We start from the raw sequence: 18,733 nt of genomic DNA on the forward strand, positions 1-18,733 counted from the left end.
CGAACGGCGCACACACGTCCGGCCCGTGAGCTACGCAAACACCGATAGTTGACACCTGCCGGCTTATTCGCGTCTCAGCCTCTTCCCTTGCACTCTGTTTTTACGGAGCGCGCCGCACCTACCGCGCGCGGCTCAGGAGATGAGCCTTGGAAGGAATGCGGGTCTAATTGGACAGCTTTCATCTTTTCACATTCCATTTTTGATACTAAGCTCCCACTCGTTTCTATTTGTTTTTCGTCGATACGGTAATAGAACACTATTCACGCGGTAGTTTCTATGCGCGATCTGAACACTAGATTTAAGAACGTTTATTCTACACTTCATTCTATTGTTCCTAGAAAACTACATGTTCGTTTATATAAATCATCAAAATTCTAGCTTCAAAACCAGAGTATTCCAATGCGTATTCGCATAATCGCACGAATCAAAATCGACTTAAACTGCTACTATATAATGTTTAAAAAATTCAATATCCGTCAGATTGAGTGGTTCCGTAAACCTAGTTAATTTACTCTGAGTAGCAATAAAATGTACGTTTTCTGAAATTATCGTTATTCCTTTGGCTATACGAAATAAATTTGTTTTGCTAAAGCTTATGCCAGCTTCCCTTTCTATTACTTTGTTTTCTCTTACCGATAGACTACGTGATTTTCATTCGTATTGAACGAACCCACGGGGAACGGATTTTCGCGTAAATCAGGGGTTAGATGTATAACCAATCGGAACGATAAACCAAACACACAACGGAAGATTTTTCTTATCTCCGCGCCGTCCCTGGGCTCTCCTCGTGAACGACGCTCAGTGGGTACCGGCGAATTCCCGTCTACGACACGCGGCTCTTGTCACCGCGCGCCATCTCGAATATCCAAACAGCCCGCGGTGGATCCCCGCGAGGACGCGCCGCGCCAGGGATTCTTCATATTCCCACCACGGCCAGCCTAACGAACGTATCTTCTTTAAAACAGAGCCCCACGATTGTTATTCCCACCGCGCCACTCATTTCTGCATTCCTCGGCGGCCGAGATTCTTTCGCGCGCGCGAGAATCGTGTTACCTTTCCGCGTGATTTCGAGAGCTTTCTTTCTCTCCTCCGCATTCTCGCCGCTTTAAACTTGAGACGTCTCGTGGCTGTTCCGCGGATTTCCAAGGGTATAAGAATAACTTCGTTTTGCGGAATGAAACTCGGCGAAAGGTGTAATTGCGAATGATACTTGAGGGAATGATCAATGTTTCCGAGACAAACCTGGATAACTCGGAACCTCCTGGAACTCGGGATACAGGGAGTCTGTAATTTAAATTATTTGCATCGCGTTTACGGTGTATTTCATATTTCTATATAAGCGAGAACCTTCGCTGAACTGCTGAAAGTCGATGTTACGTTTATTAAACTTTTTCTATTGGGAAACTTCGTAAGGTGAAACTTTTGTAGCTCGAAGATATTATGTCTTCGCCTGCGATTTCACTTATCGAGGTTCGATTGTATTTTTAGTAATATACTTTAACGGCGTTGAAGTGTGTACGGTTTAATTAAATTTTACTTTGAAGATTGTTGGATGAGTTAACAATATTCCGTAAATTTCTCTGGGCTCCCAGCGCGCGGTCGAACATCGATCGCAGGGCGAAATGTAAATGCGAACCCCGGCAACCGTAGATTGAAAGGTCCTTTGCCGTATCTTTGCTACGGTTTCCGCTAGGCCAAGGATTCACCGCGGCTTCGATTTACCCCTGTATCGACCCTTCGGCCGGCCGGCCGTCCCATATCCGTTTAGCCGAGGCCTGACCCTTCTCATAATATCGTCCCCATTTCGAAGAAAAAGGGACTCTCGTCTTTTTATATTAGCACGCGGCCGAAGGAAAATTGCTGAAAACGGCGCACGTATCCAATATGTGCTGCCGCGAAATTTATTAGGCAATTGTTCGTGCTTCCAGAAGAATATTAGACACCTTTGTCAAATTAGCACCCGAAGCTTGAATAAAACCACCATTACTACGGTAATTTAGCGAACTGATACTTATTCTTCACAGACAAAAAATTCACCCGATCTCCACGCGAAAACGCGGCGAGTTAATTCAGCATTTCAGGTGAAATTTTCTCGAACGTTGTGCGGAGGTTAATTAACTGAACCTTTTCATTATATTTAGCCGTTGTTTCTACGACTTCAGCTGCATTCCTCCGGCAACCAACAACGAGACGCGATGTTGTAACTATTAGAAGAGGAATTCGGTATTTTCCGGCGGGAAGAATTTAAATGGGCCGCCGGAGGGGTAGTTCCAGGCGACGGAACTTCGTTCCCCGTGACGGAACGAAGCACCCAGCAGAAGATTAAGTTTCGTGACCCACATACAGCCCGGCAGCCGTCTACCAGCCACTGTTTATCCATTGATGGAGAGAGGCAAAGACACTTTCCTCTCCCTCCTCTATCCCGACGAATAAACAGCAGCGTCGATCGTGAATTTCACTGTGACCCTACGACGCCCGGTTCGATCGCTCCCCTTTCGCAGCAACGGGCTACGTGACGGGATATATTCTTTTTCATTTTCGAACGGCCAGGGGGAAGACGAGACGCGACGCGACGCGACGCGACGCGACGCGTCCCAGTTCACGTAGGACGAACTGCCGCGTATATTAGGATTCCGTTCGTCTTTAGTCGACCGCCGGCATCGACGTGCTTACACGAAGAATTATGCCCTACCCGTGAGAATTAAACACCCTGCTGCACCCTGTTTGCGCGATCAACTTCTGCTCGGCTACCACGCCCCGGTGTACGGAACTCCTGACTTCTGCTGCGCGCTGCTACCTGAAGCGGCTTGATGATTTATTTGTTTTACGGCGCGCTCGCCGATCGATCGGGAGCTTTGTACTTTGAATCTATCGATTCGGGGAATGAGGATGTTTTAATTGTTGCGGGGATGATGGGTCAGCGGACATTGAGGTTTTGAGATATTAGAAAATCGAGACTCAGAAACTGAGAAACTGGGAATCGACTGATTCGAAGTTTCGAAGTCGAAAAGTTGGGGAATCAGGAAATTGAGAAGTCGAGAATTTGGGAAACAGAAATTGAAAAATTATTTTACGAGTGCGGCGATTCCGTTCTTCAGTTGAAACTTTCAATAGTAAAACAGATCGACAACATCAAGACTCATTTACACACGTGACTGGGCATTGCCATATTTCCGTAGAAAGTCCGGACAAAAGTCGGAAAGTCATCGGGGGTGGCGGTATCGTAATGTACAGGGTGTCGGGGTGGGGTTGGCGCGACCCGTCGTTCGAAAACCGATAAACCGAAGGAGAGAACCGTCGTACAGCCCCCCTTCCGCGAGCCTCGGCAACGGCATATCGTTCTTAACCCCCTTCGCGTCCTGCCCACCCCACTAACCGACGGTTCCCCTCGCGTTCGAGGGCGAAGGAGCCGGCGGACCCTCGGAGCAACGTCTATTTACCATAAAATAGAGTTTCCAGGTCTGCGCACGGCCATGGTCGCGCTCGCTGTTCCGCCATTTATTTCTCCCCGCTCTGCTTATCGGTTCATTCCGCGACACACAGAAAATTCCGACGGTCGTGCTCGAAGGGTGGAAGGGTTTCGCTCGCGCCGCGTAACGATCCCCGTGTTCCTTCTTCGTTTCCCCTCTATTATACGGGGCTGACGGGTTGGAAGTGGAATTGGAAGGAAAAATCTGACAGTCGATGGACGTACCTTTCCGCGATACCGCGTGTTCCACTTTACTTCTTCACGCGGCCTCGTTACTCCTTCGTTACCGGTGTCTCGTGGAACCGGCACGAATCCTGCCAGTCGAAGATGCTTCCACCCCCTCTTTCGGGAAACTAAAATGCTGATCCTCATTCGGCGATTTAACTGTTCCGCGGGATGGCTTTCGTAACTCGATTCACCTGTGTCCATTTTGAAACGTTGAAATTAATAGTAATTAATAATTCATCATAAATCTTTTTAAAAATGATTAATAGATTTTATGAGTAGCCTCTCCGGATGGCTTTCGAAACTCGATTCACCTGTGTCCATTTTGAAACGTTGAAATTAATAGTAATCAATAATTCATAATAAATCTTCTTAAAAATGATTAATAGATTTTATAAGTAGCCTCTCGGGATGGCTTTCGAAACTCAATTCATCTGTCCATTGTGAAACGTTGAAATTAGTAATAATTAATAAATCATAATGAATGTTTTTATTAATGATTAATCAATTTTATAAGTAGCCTCTCGGGATGGCTTTCGAAACTCAGTTTATCTGTCCATTGTGAAACGTTTAAATTAATACAAATAAATACTTCATAATAAATCTGTATTGATGATTAGTAGATTTTATAAGTAGCCTATTATTCAATAATCATTTTTTATTAATAGTATAAACGATAAATTTCTCTAAAAAGAATATAGGAAACATGATACGATAACGTGAAAGTTAATCGTCTCGTAGATCTAAATTCAATCAGAAATTTCATGAGTAATGAAATCTTAAGCATAAGACTTCGAATGTAATTCATAGCAAAAGGTATTGAAGAACTGGAAACTCGATTCGGTTGACAAGGCTCAGAACCCAGCGGAGTCAGCCTCCATCGATGTGTAGGGTCTCTTTGAGGGTGGAACGAACGATTCCAGAAAGAATTTCATCTTCATCGCTAGCTGAGACGGGAGCCGATCTGTTTCTACTATCGGTCGTAAAACAGCGAGCCTCGATCCTCGACGAACACCCGGGAGAAATAACCTCTCGCCTTACTTCATCGGAGCCTGTTGTCACGTGAATCATCGTAAAAGGGACAAGCCTCGACAGCGAATAAATCTCACTTTGTAAGGGATGTTCGCCGGGCACGTACGAGGAGTTAGTGTCACTTTCATCGATTCTTGGACCACGGACTGCGTCCCCGCGCCTACGAATCCGCCGTCGTCTAGTCGGACCGACCAGAAACTTGTGGGAACTTCGAGATATCGCGAGCTCCGCGGACTGGGTTTCTTCTGACGTCGCATGGACGAGACTGGGAGTTTTTGGATAAGAGTTGATATCGTGGATTCTCTATAACTTCGTCCAGAGTAAATTCTGTCAGTTTCTCTTTTTATATTTTCCTGATTCTTCTTTATGTCGATGCTTCTAATGTTGGAGATGAAGATATTCTCTTTGAAGACGATGACTGTTTTGCCTGAGTTTGTTGGTAGAACAATTGTCTTTACTATTAGATACTACTACCTTTATCATTGCTGATTACTATCACTTTTCGCAGCAGAACATGAAGCAAGGTGATTAACAAACATTCCTATGAAATTTAAATAATACGTAAGACATTTAAATAATAAATTTCAGTAATAAAGAGTACTACAAACTTTGTTTCGCAATGTTAATTATTACATGTAATCGTCTCTGTATCGATTTCATTAGTTTCCAAAGCATCGAAAACAAAAGTGTAACGAAGAGAGGGCGAAAGCTTCAGCCATTCCTCGCTTATATTTCGACCCCTTCTAATTTCCATTTCCATGGCAATTAACGGGCCCGATAATGGGCGAAGTAATGTCTCCGCGGTGAAAAGCGTGGAGCGGAGAAAGAGGAAGATATCACGGTCGACTCAAATTGAACCGTTCGCGAACAGGGTTGGGCGAAGGGCGGAGGGCGCGCGCGAATGAGCCCTGTTGCTTATTTAGCGGACAGAAGCGACGCACACGCGCGCGGAGGGCGCGCACACACGCGGGACGCGAAATAAGCCCATTTCCACGGTACACTCGGTCGAGTATGGTGGACAAAAGCCGCGTTTATGCGCGCAGACGAGCGTGGACGCAAGAAGCCGACGGCCGGACGTTTTCTGCAATATGAGGAACGTTGATCCGGAAGTAAACGCTGGAGGCCCGGTGTACGCGATGTCCGAAACCCGGGGATTGCGAATCACGTGGGAACGCGACGGTTAAATAACGATTGCTACCTCATCCTCCTGCAACACAGTTGAAGGCAGCAAGATTTTATATTCAAGCATTTACCCAATTACGTTCGACAAAGGCTTGCTTTTATTTAATGAACAAAAATGAGGAACAGCGAGCTCCGAGATCGAGTGTTTAAGCGCAAGCAGTTTGAAACTTCAATTCTCGGTTTTTGATAGAGTTACTCAACTCTAACGAATCGTTTATCGAATCATTAGATTCACGAAACGAATTGCACGCCTCGAAAGTTAAAAATTGAATTTTCGAAACTTCAGCTCGACGTTTCACCCGGTCCCCGAAACAAAATTTCAATATTCCAACTGAGAATTCTCCGTTAACGAGTGTAAAAAGGTTTTAATCCTGCCGCGCGGCACGTTCACCGGAAACAATTCTAATGAATAAAATAATTACTTAGCCGGAAATATATCTTTCCCGAACGTGACTGAAAGTCGCAAGAATTCCGTCCGGAAACTTCGCGAGCCCCTTTGTTCGTTTAAGCGCCGCAGGGGGAATTGCCGCGGGGAATTCAGGCAGCGTAGGCCAAGAGCAAACGGCGGTGTAATGCGATTTAAGTACACCGGGATACGTCGGGAGTACAGTCGCCTGTATTAATTGCCGTTCGCGATGAATGACGCGTAATATTTCTCGCGGTGTTCAGCCCGGCGGTGCCACAATTTTGAATACAAATGGTCCCATTAAACGGTTCGAGCTGCTTACTCGGCCAATTGTCCCGGCCGGAACGACGTCGTTCAATCACCGGGCTCGCTATTATGCGAGTTACGTTAACCCTCGTGCTCGGCCGGCCCGTGGAAAAGGAGACCGAAATCCTTTGAGTGCCGAGCACAAAGCTCCGCGAGTTTCTTGCCCGGTATTTCGACAGGTTACCTCGTGCTCCTAAACGCGCGCTGTCTCCCGCGCCGCGTCACGGCTGATGAATCCGCCGCGTAAATACCTCGTGTAACTGCGCCGTGAATTAATTAATCGCGACACTGGCTGCGCCGGCGAACTTCCCTTGTGCACAACACCCGGGAAAAGGAAGTTCCCCGGCCACCCTTCTCGATACCGAGAGCCTAGCCCGGAAGTTCGCGCGGAAAAATAGTTGAACTTTAATTTTTAATCGAAATTGTTCGGCAAAGCGTCTTTAAGAAGCGCTCCGCTCTTATACTACTCCCTTTCTGCGCCTTCCTTTTGCTTTCCTGCCTTCTGCCCCCATCTTGAAACTTAAAATTCGTCATTATCTCGAAATTATAAGTGGTATTCTCTCGTCGGGACGCTGTAACGATGAATTTGATTATCCTCCTCTGCGCAGTAAGGGAAGACAGTATATCGAACTATTACAAACTAGAAATTAATTGAAATTTAACGAGTTACTCTACTTTCTGTCAGTTACTCTGCTGTCCAACAAATTTTCTTATATTTACAGAGTAGTACTTCGGTACAGTCGCTTTAAATCAACCCTTAACGGAAGGATCTCAGAAGCGCAAGTAATCGAAGGAAAATAAAGTTGTATCCAGAAAGCGCGCGTGGCGAAAATGGGAATCGTTTTCGGGGTGGTTCCGGTACGTCACACTTGAAATCGAAATCGGCGAGTCGCTGCAGCCACCGACCACCCCCCGGCCGTGTCGGCTAGCGGTGAGGCTTGCGCGTTAACGGTGCTGACGAGCGTCGGGACGCGTTTAAGGATTAAAGTCGAGCTTATGAAAGCCACTCGGAAACTCGTTCGCTACGTGTGCACGTAGATTCGAGAGCAGATGTTCGTAATTGCTCTCTCTCTCTCTTCTCCTCTCCCGTTCGCCCCCTACGGTAGACGGGCGTCGTTATAAGTGGTTCGCGACGCGTAAAGTCCTCCTGAGAAGGCTGTAGGTTGTGTGCCGACGGTTGCGCCGTGTATACGACCGCGGGCTGTGTGTTGCCAGTCCGTGTGTGTCCCGGCTGTTTGACTTGGCCGTGCGCGAGCCTGCCCGGAGGTGTAAACAATTATTGCAGCAACGATGCAAAATGAAAATCGCAAACAACGGCCGCTGGCCGTCAACGGCACCGTCCGCGAGTCTCTCGACAGTCATCGATTATGAATGGAGCCACGGAATTACCAGTAAAACGTCTTCGACGTCGCTGCGGTGATGTAGAGATTTTACTTTCGAGGATAACTGGCGTAGTTTCAATGAAATCGCATTTTGCGTCGGGAACTTGGAATTAGGAGTTTTAAAACTAGTTTCATTCTTGGTGTCGAACCTGTTAACTAGATGGTCACTCAACTGTAGTCGATAGTATATTATTAGAATCATCAAATGGTTTATTTCATTATAACTTTAATACTCACTATCTACCCGTAAATGTTACTAACTTCATTCAAACAACTCTTACCGAAGTCCGTTTCCCCAACGATCATAGTATTCAATTTCCCAGCTGAGATTATTAAAGCTATGAAGACATCGCGCGGAAAGAATAATATCGCGCGACGCGTAAGGCGTCCGAAATCCGCGCTAGCTGCAGGTATACGGCAACAGGAGAAGGGGCGGGAGAAACGGGAGAGGAGGGGGTGGCAACAAGAGGAGAAGCGTCGTTAATTTCTACGTCGGCGGAACAAGGCGGCGAGATTTACTGATATTTTTTCCAGTGAGCTTTTAGCGCCCCTCGCCCCTCCAGCGGGCGGCCAACGGCGAGACCAACCCCCGCCCCCAGATGCAGCGCCGCGCCCGCTCGCAACGCGGCACTCGCGAATTACAAATGTTTATTGCACCGAGTGGGTTATAACGGGCAGCCGGCAGGCGACTAACTAGGGAATTATGCGGCACAGCTCTTTTCGGAATCACCCTGACGTCCCTGGCACGCCCCTTCTGCTCCGGTAATATAACCGGAGAGCTGTTTTCCACCCCCGACCTACGCGACGGTCCGCGGAGGACCACTGTCTGAAAGCGGCGGAAGATTTTTATCGCTTTCCGGATTAATACTGGCAACTCCGTGTCCACCGTTATTCTTTCCCGATCCCGTCGACGCCCCTCCCATCGGCCAGAACAGCCTGTTAACGTCTCGCGGCTCCGTTTTTCTAATTTATCGCGTTGCTCGCGATCATTCGCGTAACGTGGATTTCGTATTTCGGAACCTTAACTCCTTGCCCTGCGATTTCTTCCGCGAACTGCTGCATTACGAACGATTTCTTGAAAGACAGAAATTCCAGGGATTTTCCGTGTCTACATTATCTCTGAGGTATGGTTACAGAGGAATGATATTTGATTTGAATTCGAAAGAGTTGAGACGTATCTTCGTTAAGTTCTGTTTGAAATATAAATTTTTCTTGGCATTATTGCATCGCGTATATAACTGTTTACTTAAGATTGCAGAAGTTTATGCAACTGTTGCGAGAGGAATTTATAAAGTGCGAGGAAACGGAGATTGATGATTCCTTTAGGAACTTTTCGCACGATGAATGAATTTCTCCTTTGTCCAGGTCGTTGCGAGGAAATACACGAAAACGGAGATTTGCATAACGATCCGCAGTCCAGATATTATCCTTTCTTCCAGGGGTTGGATCCTGTTGTCGCCATGCCAGCCGCCCACGCACGTACTCGACCGGTCGGCGTTAATTTGTCTCAATGCAGCGTCCACGCCGGCCACGATAAATATTCATCTCGTGTGCTTTCTGAGGGTCGGGAGTCGTGGCCCGTGGCCCGGCTTGCCACGTGACCGAAAGTCGATCCAGATTTTCGCCTGCTTCGTTCGGGAACACGTACACATCGGTAAGCTGTTGGATTTCACTGTCTTAATTGATCGTCCACGCCTGAACCGTATAAACTATTACCTCCGAAACAATCGACTTTCTCTCGAAATCAAATCCATTTCAACTCGAACACGTTATTACCAGTTTTCATTGCCGGTTTCCAAAAAAGTTCTTACAATTTGCAGTTTCTACAATCAAGTCCGTTTTTTCCGGGCAAAAAAATAACGGCACAAAAAAGTGTTCCGCAGAGAACACGAAACCGATATTTCCGTTCAAAAAATGTTGAAATATGAATTCCTGTTTCGCGCGAAAGGTTCGAGAGAAGGAATTTCATTACGCGCCCGTTGTAATTAATTGTTTACAGTGAAACCCGTGCAAAAACGCGGCAACAATCAGTTCTGAAATTGAAACCGTACGTGTATCAATTGTTCACTAACGCTGCCATTTTTATTTTCGTGCAAATCGGAGCGGGGATGGCGATCAACAAGCCAAGAAAATTTATTTTGCAATGAACAGGCAACGCATCGAGCCCCGTAGGTCTATTAAACGACGCGATTATAAAGTTCCCGTTAGACGGCGTTTAATTAATTACCTTCATGAGGAGCGTTACTGCGAGAACCGACCAGAATTAATTTCACCGGCGTAGCGGTGGCGAATGGGATCTTGTTAACAATGTGCTCGCGACGGCTGCACGGCCGAATATTAACGTGGTCCGGCTTGCTCCTCGATCGCCGTCGCGCCGATAAAAATCCTGGAAACGCGAACGGCGACGGCGAGCGGTCTAATCCTAATAAGTTTTAATCAGACGTTGCTCCTATCGCGACAGGGGTTGTTCAGGTCGCATTTCACCATAAACCGCGACGATCGTAAGACACGACCGCCACCGCGAACTTCGTGCAGCTTCGATCGAACGTGTTGCGAGCGGACGGAGGCGTGTTAATTTTCCAGTAATTAGAAAAAATTAAATTCTGCCCGGCACGCGTGCGACGAGGATATTTCGAACCCTTTGCGGTCGAGACACGCCGGTGCGGACGAGTGTTTCAACGGAAATGAATTATTCATCGCGTTAAACTTATTTTATCTTCGGGAATTCACGTTAAAAACGCACGCAGCAAGGAAAATTGTTTTATCGAGGTATTCGAAGAAGCAGCTCGTACAGAGCGGAACTTTGACGTCGGGTAATAATACATTTCCGTATGGAAATTTTTTAATTGATTCCATTACGGTCTGCTTCCCTATGCATCAATTATACATTTATTTCTAGCAAGTTTATTCAAAAATTATTTATCAGGTATTTATACGCAACGATTCCTCCGAACAGAAATGAATCGCAATTACTGCTCGAACAAACACGTCGATTCCCAAGTACTTTGATTACGTCGGTATTGTTGGCAGCAATTAAACATATGACGCGAGGATGGATAATTATTATGAATGCGTACGGTAAAAATTCCTTTGAGCAGCGATCAAGCGTCGGTACACAGAGACCGATGATCCAACGCCGAATGACAATGTATTCTTTCATTAATTATGAATTCCCTCTGTTAATATTCCATCAAGATATTACGTCGATTGTAATCGGCAGCATAAACATCGTGATTAACGATTAACAAGTAAATCCCGCTCGCCGACCGTCGGTTCCAATCACCTCTGGCCGTTCATTAGCCGCGTCCGCCGACGTATCGTTCGGCCGGGCGCCATTTTGTCGGGGATTGGAAATGGCGGAGGCGAAACTGCCGCGTCTCGCGAGGCGCGAGCTTCCTTATTAATTTTCCAACGACTCCGCGTCATCGGAACTTAAACGGAACGAACGAGAACGGATCCGGCTACAACGGAGCGTTGTTTAATATTCCCTCAATGAAAATTTCACCCGCTGGCTGGTGGATGCGGGTCGAACCGGGGCTCGCTCACGGTCTCGCGCACCTTTTTGGTGCACTCGGGTGCCGGCGAAATAAAAGGAGCTTTTATTCGCGCGTTTCCGGCTCGCGGAAGCTCACGTTTTCATCCCCCATGAGATTCTTCTGACCCGGAACGTTGTGATTCTTGACCGGAGATGACGAGTTAACCGTGTTAACTGTGATTACTTTTCTCTTTGTTTGGTTAAGTGGAGATTTACTATCTTGTAACAATACTGATGCTTGGTTCTGTTAAACTCTTCCATATTTTAGTGCTATGCATGGAACTATATTATATAGTCTAGTCCGTAATTTATTTGAAAATACTCAACACTTATTCAAGAAGAGAAACAGATCGACTTGATCAGTCTTTCCTAAAGTTTTCAGTAGATAACAGATAACAATGATTACAGAAGAAATAGGAATCCCCATCCCTTCTGTAGGTTCCGAGTAAACCGTGACGCGAGTAAATTTCAGGGGTGGCTTCAGCAGTCCTGCGTCGCAAAGACGACGATAGATCAATTAGTGGGAGGGAGCAGATGATCCCGACCCTTAGGACAAGGTCCGCCACGGTGTACGACGAGCGTATCCGTCGCGTTACGGGCGAACAGGGGTTGGCTCGGTCGTTACTTTTATCGTCCATCGAAGCCTGGAACACGGAAATCGCCGGCGGATTACGGGAAGGACAGGATCCATTCTTTGCCGAACAGATCACGGCGTCGGAGAAATTTTCCCCCGACCTCGTCGCCAAGTGGACTCGCGATAATCACGGCTTTTTCTCAAAATATCCGGGGACGGGGAATTAAACCGGTCGGAAACGCGCGAACCGTTCAGCTGAAATCACGATTGCGGACAGTTAATGTCGGCCCGTTAATATCTCGATGTTTTTCCTGCCAATGAAAATAGAACGGAGAATCGGAACGATATTCTTGTTATAATATTTCCATCGCTCGAAGAACCATTTTCAATACACGGCTCTCCACTGCGAGGCACAATATCAGATTACTCGCGCAGTCCACTATTTATCGCGCAACAAATTCTTCGAAAGAATCCCGTACCTCGATGGTATATTTCAGAGAAAACAGTGATCGTAAAATAATTCGATTAATCAGTTAAGAATGGTTAGGTGGAGCGTAAAACAAACTGAAATATCTTGCTGCTTTAAATTCTCGTTTATTCGCGCGCAGCGTTCCATCAATAAAATGCAACGCCGATTATACGGCGGTGTCTCTCTGAAAAAAAAAAAAAAAAAAACTGTCACGCTCCTCCGGCGTACGGTGTATTTATTTTCCGCCGTTGGTACGCGGCGCGGAATAGAGTTACGGTCTGTTAATTATTCGTCGTGATTCGATGAAGTATTTCTTCGCGGCGAATCGTATCGGGAACGCGATTCCCCATCGACAATTCATTTCCATTTGTTCGCGTGCTCGGCCCGCGAGACGTTAACGGCGCGCCATTTTTACATACAGGGACACCGCGATTCTTCCGGGGGCGTGCGTGGCGCATTAATATCTGTCGGGAGTTGACCCGTCTCTATTGACTTTGCCAGTTACGGCGATTAAATTACTCGAGTACCGGCGCGGCGTGGCGCGGCGAGTCGTGCCTCCGAACAATTTTGCAAGTCGCCGGGGTCAGCCATCGATAAACACAATTCATTAGATCACGGAACCGCCATTAACGGCCGAACCGTGCGGAACTGGGTTGTCGTCACATTAAGGAGGAATTACGTCGGATCCAGCGTTGATAACTAATGCGATTCGATAACGTGTTGATATTTCAAGTATCAAATATTTCGGAACGTTTCAGTTGTAAGTTTCGCAGTCGACGAACATCCAATTTATATGTTCATTTAGCAGAGGAATTAATTTAAAAATTATCAAAGACAACAGACATTTTCAGAATCTCGTTTTCCGGATTTTTTACGAGAACGTACATTGTTGTTTATTAAATAACGAGACAAGCAAAACAGAGGCAATTTATTTAAACAGCTTAACGTTTTTTGTGCAACCTTGCTTAACCGTTTTCCATTCTTCAAAGCAATCCACCTTTTGTCTCGCAAAGGCAAAGAGTGAATTAACTCAACGCACCGGCGTATACTTTAATTTCGGTTACCTGCTTCTTGCTTGTCATTCGCCAGACTTGATTGTTTCTTTAACCAGAAGCGGAAACTCGTTGAAGGCAACTCAGTTTTACATCCATCAAGAAGCAAAGAGAAAAACCGAGGCCCTGAAGAGTCTCTTAACAAAAGATTACCTTCAAGAACGCTTCGAACGCGCTCACCGACATCCCTCGGTATACTCCGAAGAAAGACACTACGAAATCGATGTATATATATTTCCAAAGAAATTGCCTACGAGACAGCTAACAGAAGCAAAGCGCCACTTGTAGAATGCAATCGTAGAGGAAGAAACAGTGGCCCCGCGAATCAAGCGCGTCGTCCATGAGAACTTTCAGGGAAACGAGAAGGGAATCCGGCGGTAACGTCCGTACGATATAAAACCGTGGTAACGGGAATATCCGGGGAATACTATCGCGGGAAAGGACGTCGAAGTGCATTACAGGAATAAAAGGAACCGTAATCGAAACGCTTCCGTCGCGGAATATTTCGGTGGAAACGATGGAAGAAGCGTCGCCGATTACCGGCGAAGAAAATTTCGAAGCGGTTCGCCAGGGTAACCGTCCATTAAAAATTCGCTCGGCCGGACGACGCCGGTTAAATAACCCGCCCTTCCCTTTTTCCAACCCTTCGCCGTTTCACCTCCGGTCGCGGAAACATTATTTCATGCAGCCGAGAGCGAGGGAAGGATTCCCGATGATGAAAATCGCGGATTCTATGCCGGACCTCCATTTCCGTACGAGAGTCTTGTGCAATTTCAATCCTCTTTTTACGGGGGCGGAACGGAGGGATCGTGGATCCTCCTCTCTCGCAGTTTTCCCTTTTTTTCCCCACTCCCGCCGCCCCGTCTTCCTCTTCGTTTCCCGCGAAACTCGCTCGCCCGGTTTTCGCCTCCCCCTCCGAAAACAGGAGGAAAAAAGGTGGACGAGACGCGTGGAATGGAAAGGTGGTGGGTGGGGGAGGGGGGTCGGAGGGGCGTTTGATAAAAGGAAAAAGTGAAAGAAACGGTAGCTCGATTTCTTTTCAGTTTATAAAGAGATAGACCCCGACGGTTCTGAATCTCGATAGAATGTGCCGTGTGCCTGCCCACTATCCCCTTTTTCTCGCCCGCCTCGCTTCGGTTCGGCCTCATTTCGCAGCCCCGGCTTTTATCCTCGTGTCATTAGTCCCCCTTCCCGTACTTCATTACGAAAATTTCCCATTCCCGCCCGCCGCCGACCCGTCGGCGTTCCCGACGTTCCTCATCTTCCCCGTGAGCGCGCCGCGCGAGAACGCCGCCGGTTGGAAATTAATTTCGACCAATACACGCCCAATATGTCGCGTCTGAAGGGAACCTGACGGTCGAATTACTCGTCAGCGGAATTCGTCGATGTCCGTTTAACGGGCCGCCGTTCGGTCCCCTTCGACCCTTGCGGTTTCTTCTCGCTGATGTCGCACTATTTTTCCTTCGGACTGCGGCGCTCGACGTTTCATTGGGAAACGATCTTCAAACGTGCTGCAATTCATATTGTTAATACACATTATCAATAGAGATTCGTCTGGTACAAAGAAACCAGCGGAATTCTGTTCCATTCAATTACATTCCAATTTTCATGCAGTAAATCGCTCCAGCGGAGGACGCAGAATCTTCTTATTGCCATTTTCTGGCTCCATCCCTGCCCAAATTTCCCCCCTTCTTTCATCCCCAAGGATAACAACATTCTATCTAGAATCCTAACAATTCAATTACCAGTGGCAACCCTCCCTTAGGAAACGGGCTAGTCTCTAAATCCTAGTATTCTAGGGGTTACAGCAGGGGGATTCTATAGCCTTCATCTGTACTACCGCCCTTCGTATTAATAGTAAAAGCCAGGGCGCCAATTAATAGGCGATATTAGCGATGTGGTTCGTTAAGGAAGATCCGGACAATAGGATAGAGAAGGGGGAACAAAGTAGTACTAACCGCGCGATCGGTATCCGACGTTCACCGATCCGGGGGCCATCCGGATTTGGTCCAGGAAGCTCGCGAACGGACGTTCTTCCCGGGCTACCACGGTCGTAATATTAAAAACAGAGGGGGAGGCTTGGCTGGCTTTCAGGGAGTGGCTCGCCAGACAGGAAGAACCGGAATCGCGCGAAAATTTATGAAACTATGCATATGTAATACGCGGTCGGACAGGCCTCCGGTGTGCGTACGAACGGAAGCGTAAAATGGCTCTGGATTGCGGCGCAAAACGGTTCGCCAGGGCTGCACTTCCCTCTGGCCAGACCCTCCGTTAGAACACCGGCTTGGGGTGTCTTCTGTTGTTTGCTGAGATTAATTTCTCCCTCTATATATTTAGTTTTTTCCCTTGTTTCCCTTCCTCGAAATATTTAATTGCCGAATATTTTTGCCGGGTCTGCTGTTGAACGTTGAGGATCAGGAATTTAATAGTTGTAATAATTTTTATATTATTTTTATGCAATCGAATTGATCAACTCTGAACATCCGAATCTAATATTTGCTGAAACAGACTGATTCCTTACATAATAGATCAAATTTTGTCGAGAATAACCAATTTCTCGTTAACTGTTATTAATCAATGTCGCTTTATACTAAGGTTACTACAATATTATTGAACACTACATCTCAATAATTCATTGAGAAAGTACCAACGTTCAGAAAGGCAGATTGGAAGAGAGATAATCCGTTACTCTGAATATTCGCAGCCAGAGGACGCGACTCCGCTCTCCGTTCACCATTGATATTCAAATAAACGATCGAGGAGGCGTAAACAATCGCGTCAGTGCCACCCCTTTGGCTTCTTGTAAAACGCGGAATAATGGCCACGGCGGGATTGCGGAGGACAAGGGGCGAGCGGAGGGCCGACGAGTGGCGGGCGTCGAGTGGTCTTACGTGCCCGCGCCTAAACACGAGCACCCCCGTTCAAAGGGGCTGGTCGACTCCGTCGAGACGGTTAACGACGATAGTAATAAGGCGGCGCCGCGGAAAAGTCGCTGTTACAGGAATCGCGCCGTCTTCCCGCGATTAAAACCCGCGGCCGCTTTGAACCTCGAATCCGCGCAGGCAATCTCCGCCGAAGAATCTCCTATCTCGTTATTCAAATTTTCGAAATGAAATTTCATCGAGCGTCCACTCCCTTTCTACGGACGTCCGCCGCCACCCCCGCCACCCCCCGTTCCACGAGTCGTCGTAACGCGGTTCTTGCACCGGCAACGGCGCCCGCCTCAATTCCGACCGACTCTACATCCCATTATTTTCAGACACGAGAGGACCTGTTGACTTTAATTGCGTACACGAGCGGAGACCCCGCTGAATAATCCTGGCGACCCCTGGGTCCCTGCTTCCTCTGTCTTCCGCGGATTGTACGGGGTGTTGCAATGGCGACGCTTAGAATATAATAGTATAACCCTGGGAACAATTCGGGGAACATCGGTGCTTCGTTGTAGAAATTGATGGAGATTGATGGTGACACTTTGGTGTTCGTTTAGCTCTATTATGTTGATGAATGCTTGGGTGAAGGTGCTTTTATACAATACTCGTACTTAACGTATAAAATTATAAGGAAGGGATTATTACATAATTTTGCAATGAATTGCTCAATCCCTATAACTTAACCCTTTGCACTTTAGAAGCCTTTCACTGGAAATACTTTCTAATAAGATGACATCTAAAATGACGTGAAATCGCACATACATCGAAAACTGTTTTCTTCCAATATTTCACATTACAAATGATTCAACATTAAATATCAAACTTTACAATATTACTCTGTCGAGTCAATTGGCGTCTGATATTCGCCTCTAGAGTGCAGTCGGTTCACATTATTGATACAAAATTCATTAAGACATCCTTGGCTACCAATACCTATACAGAACAGACACTAAACATCTACCAGCGAATGAATCATTGGAAAAGAAGAGGTATCATTAGTGCAGCGAAGCCGATTCCATAAAAGGCAGCCCGCAATCCCCCGAAATCTCAAAGAACCGCAAGGGGTAGATGAACCGGAACACTTTCCGCGATGTAACTCCGCAGTCCGAGTGGGTAGACACGCCGTCGACGGAACGTAGGAAGCACGGGTACGAATAATAAAGGGGGAAAGACGTTGTCGGGAAATCTCGGAGTCGATGGGCCGACTTTACGACTCGTCTCGAGAGAGGACGCGAAAGAGAGCGAGAGAAAGGGCCGTAGAGGAAGGGAACGGGGTTCGAGACAGACGTTCCGGGGGTTGGGGGAGCCGAAAGTTCCCCGACAGGACTCAAAGGCGCGTTCCTTTCCCGTCCGACCCCCCACCCATCGGTTTTAAATCGTCGAGGAGCCGAGTTCGCTCATAGCCGGAGGCACCATACTAATTAGAAAACTTGCGAAGTCGCCCGGACCATGGGAACGATCGAGGGAAAGGGGGCCCCGTTGGCGGACAGGAGGAAGGATAAGAGGGTGGCTGGTGATATCGGCGTCGTCGGGTCCGCAGACACCGATGCAAATATTACCTGTTCGCCTCCCGGACCTTGAAGATTGCGGAAACGTCGCTCGGATAACCAGACGGACGACAGGAATCGGGACACCGTCATCAAGTTAAAGGAAAATTCATCGATCCCCGGACTAATTGCGCGCCCCTCCGACGAAATATTGGTTCTCTAGTGGAGATGAAGGGTTGGGCATGGTAATTTGTTCTTGATTCGTTAATTTTGGTAACTGATTTTTATTTATTTATTCTGTCGAGCTTCGCTTTGATCTTTCGTCTCTATTATTTAACCCTTTGCACTCGAGAGATGACTCTCAGTCACCACTTGATACAACAAAACTATAAAGTTGAATATTTAATATTTCGAATGAAACTTCGCGTTGTCACGTGAAATATTGAAGTAGAACACCTTTGTTGCTTAATTTACCTATGAATTATCGTTAAATTAGTTTCGAACAATATCACCTGTATCTCGTCGAAAAGTGTTGAATATTTTCATTGAAGAACTTTCGAGTGTAAAGGGTTAAGATATTTTCTGTGAGTTTGTTAATCATTCTTTATGCTCTGTAAAGTGTATGTTACTTTTATAAAGTATAATGTAGGGATGGAGAAATGTGTTTAAAATTAATTGCTTCCT

The 18,733-nt window shown here is 46.8% G+C and overlaps 1 protein-coding gene across 1 annotated transcript in view; it reads right to left on the minus strand.

Annotated features, from left to right (window-relative positions):
• The window catches only part of crok (crooked), a 219,725-nt gene that overhangs the window by 2,149 nt on the left and 198,843 nt on the right, over window positions 1-18,733 (minus strand). Inside the window, exon 5 of the mRNA XM_076372735.1 lies at window positions 3,695-3,888. Within this exon, the coding sequence (XP_076228850.1) occupies window positions 3,695-3,888 (194 nt within the window). The remainder of the gene's footprint in view (window positions 1-3,694; window positions 3,889-18,733) is intronic.

Source organism: Nomia melanderi, chromosome 12 (genome assembly GCF_051020985.1).
Source record: "Nomia melanderi isolate GNS246 chromosome 12, iyNomMela1, whole genome shotgun sequence".
Lineage (NCBI taxonomy): Eukaryota > Metazoa > Arthropoda > Insecta > Hymenoptera > Halictidae > Nomia > Nomia melanderi.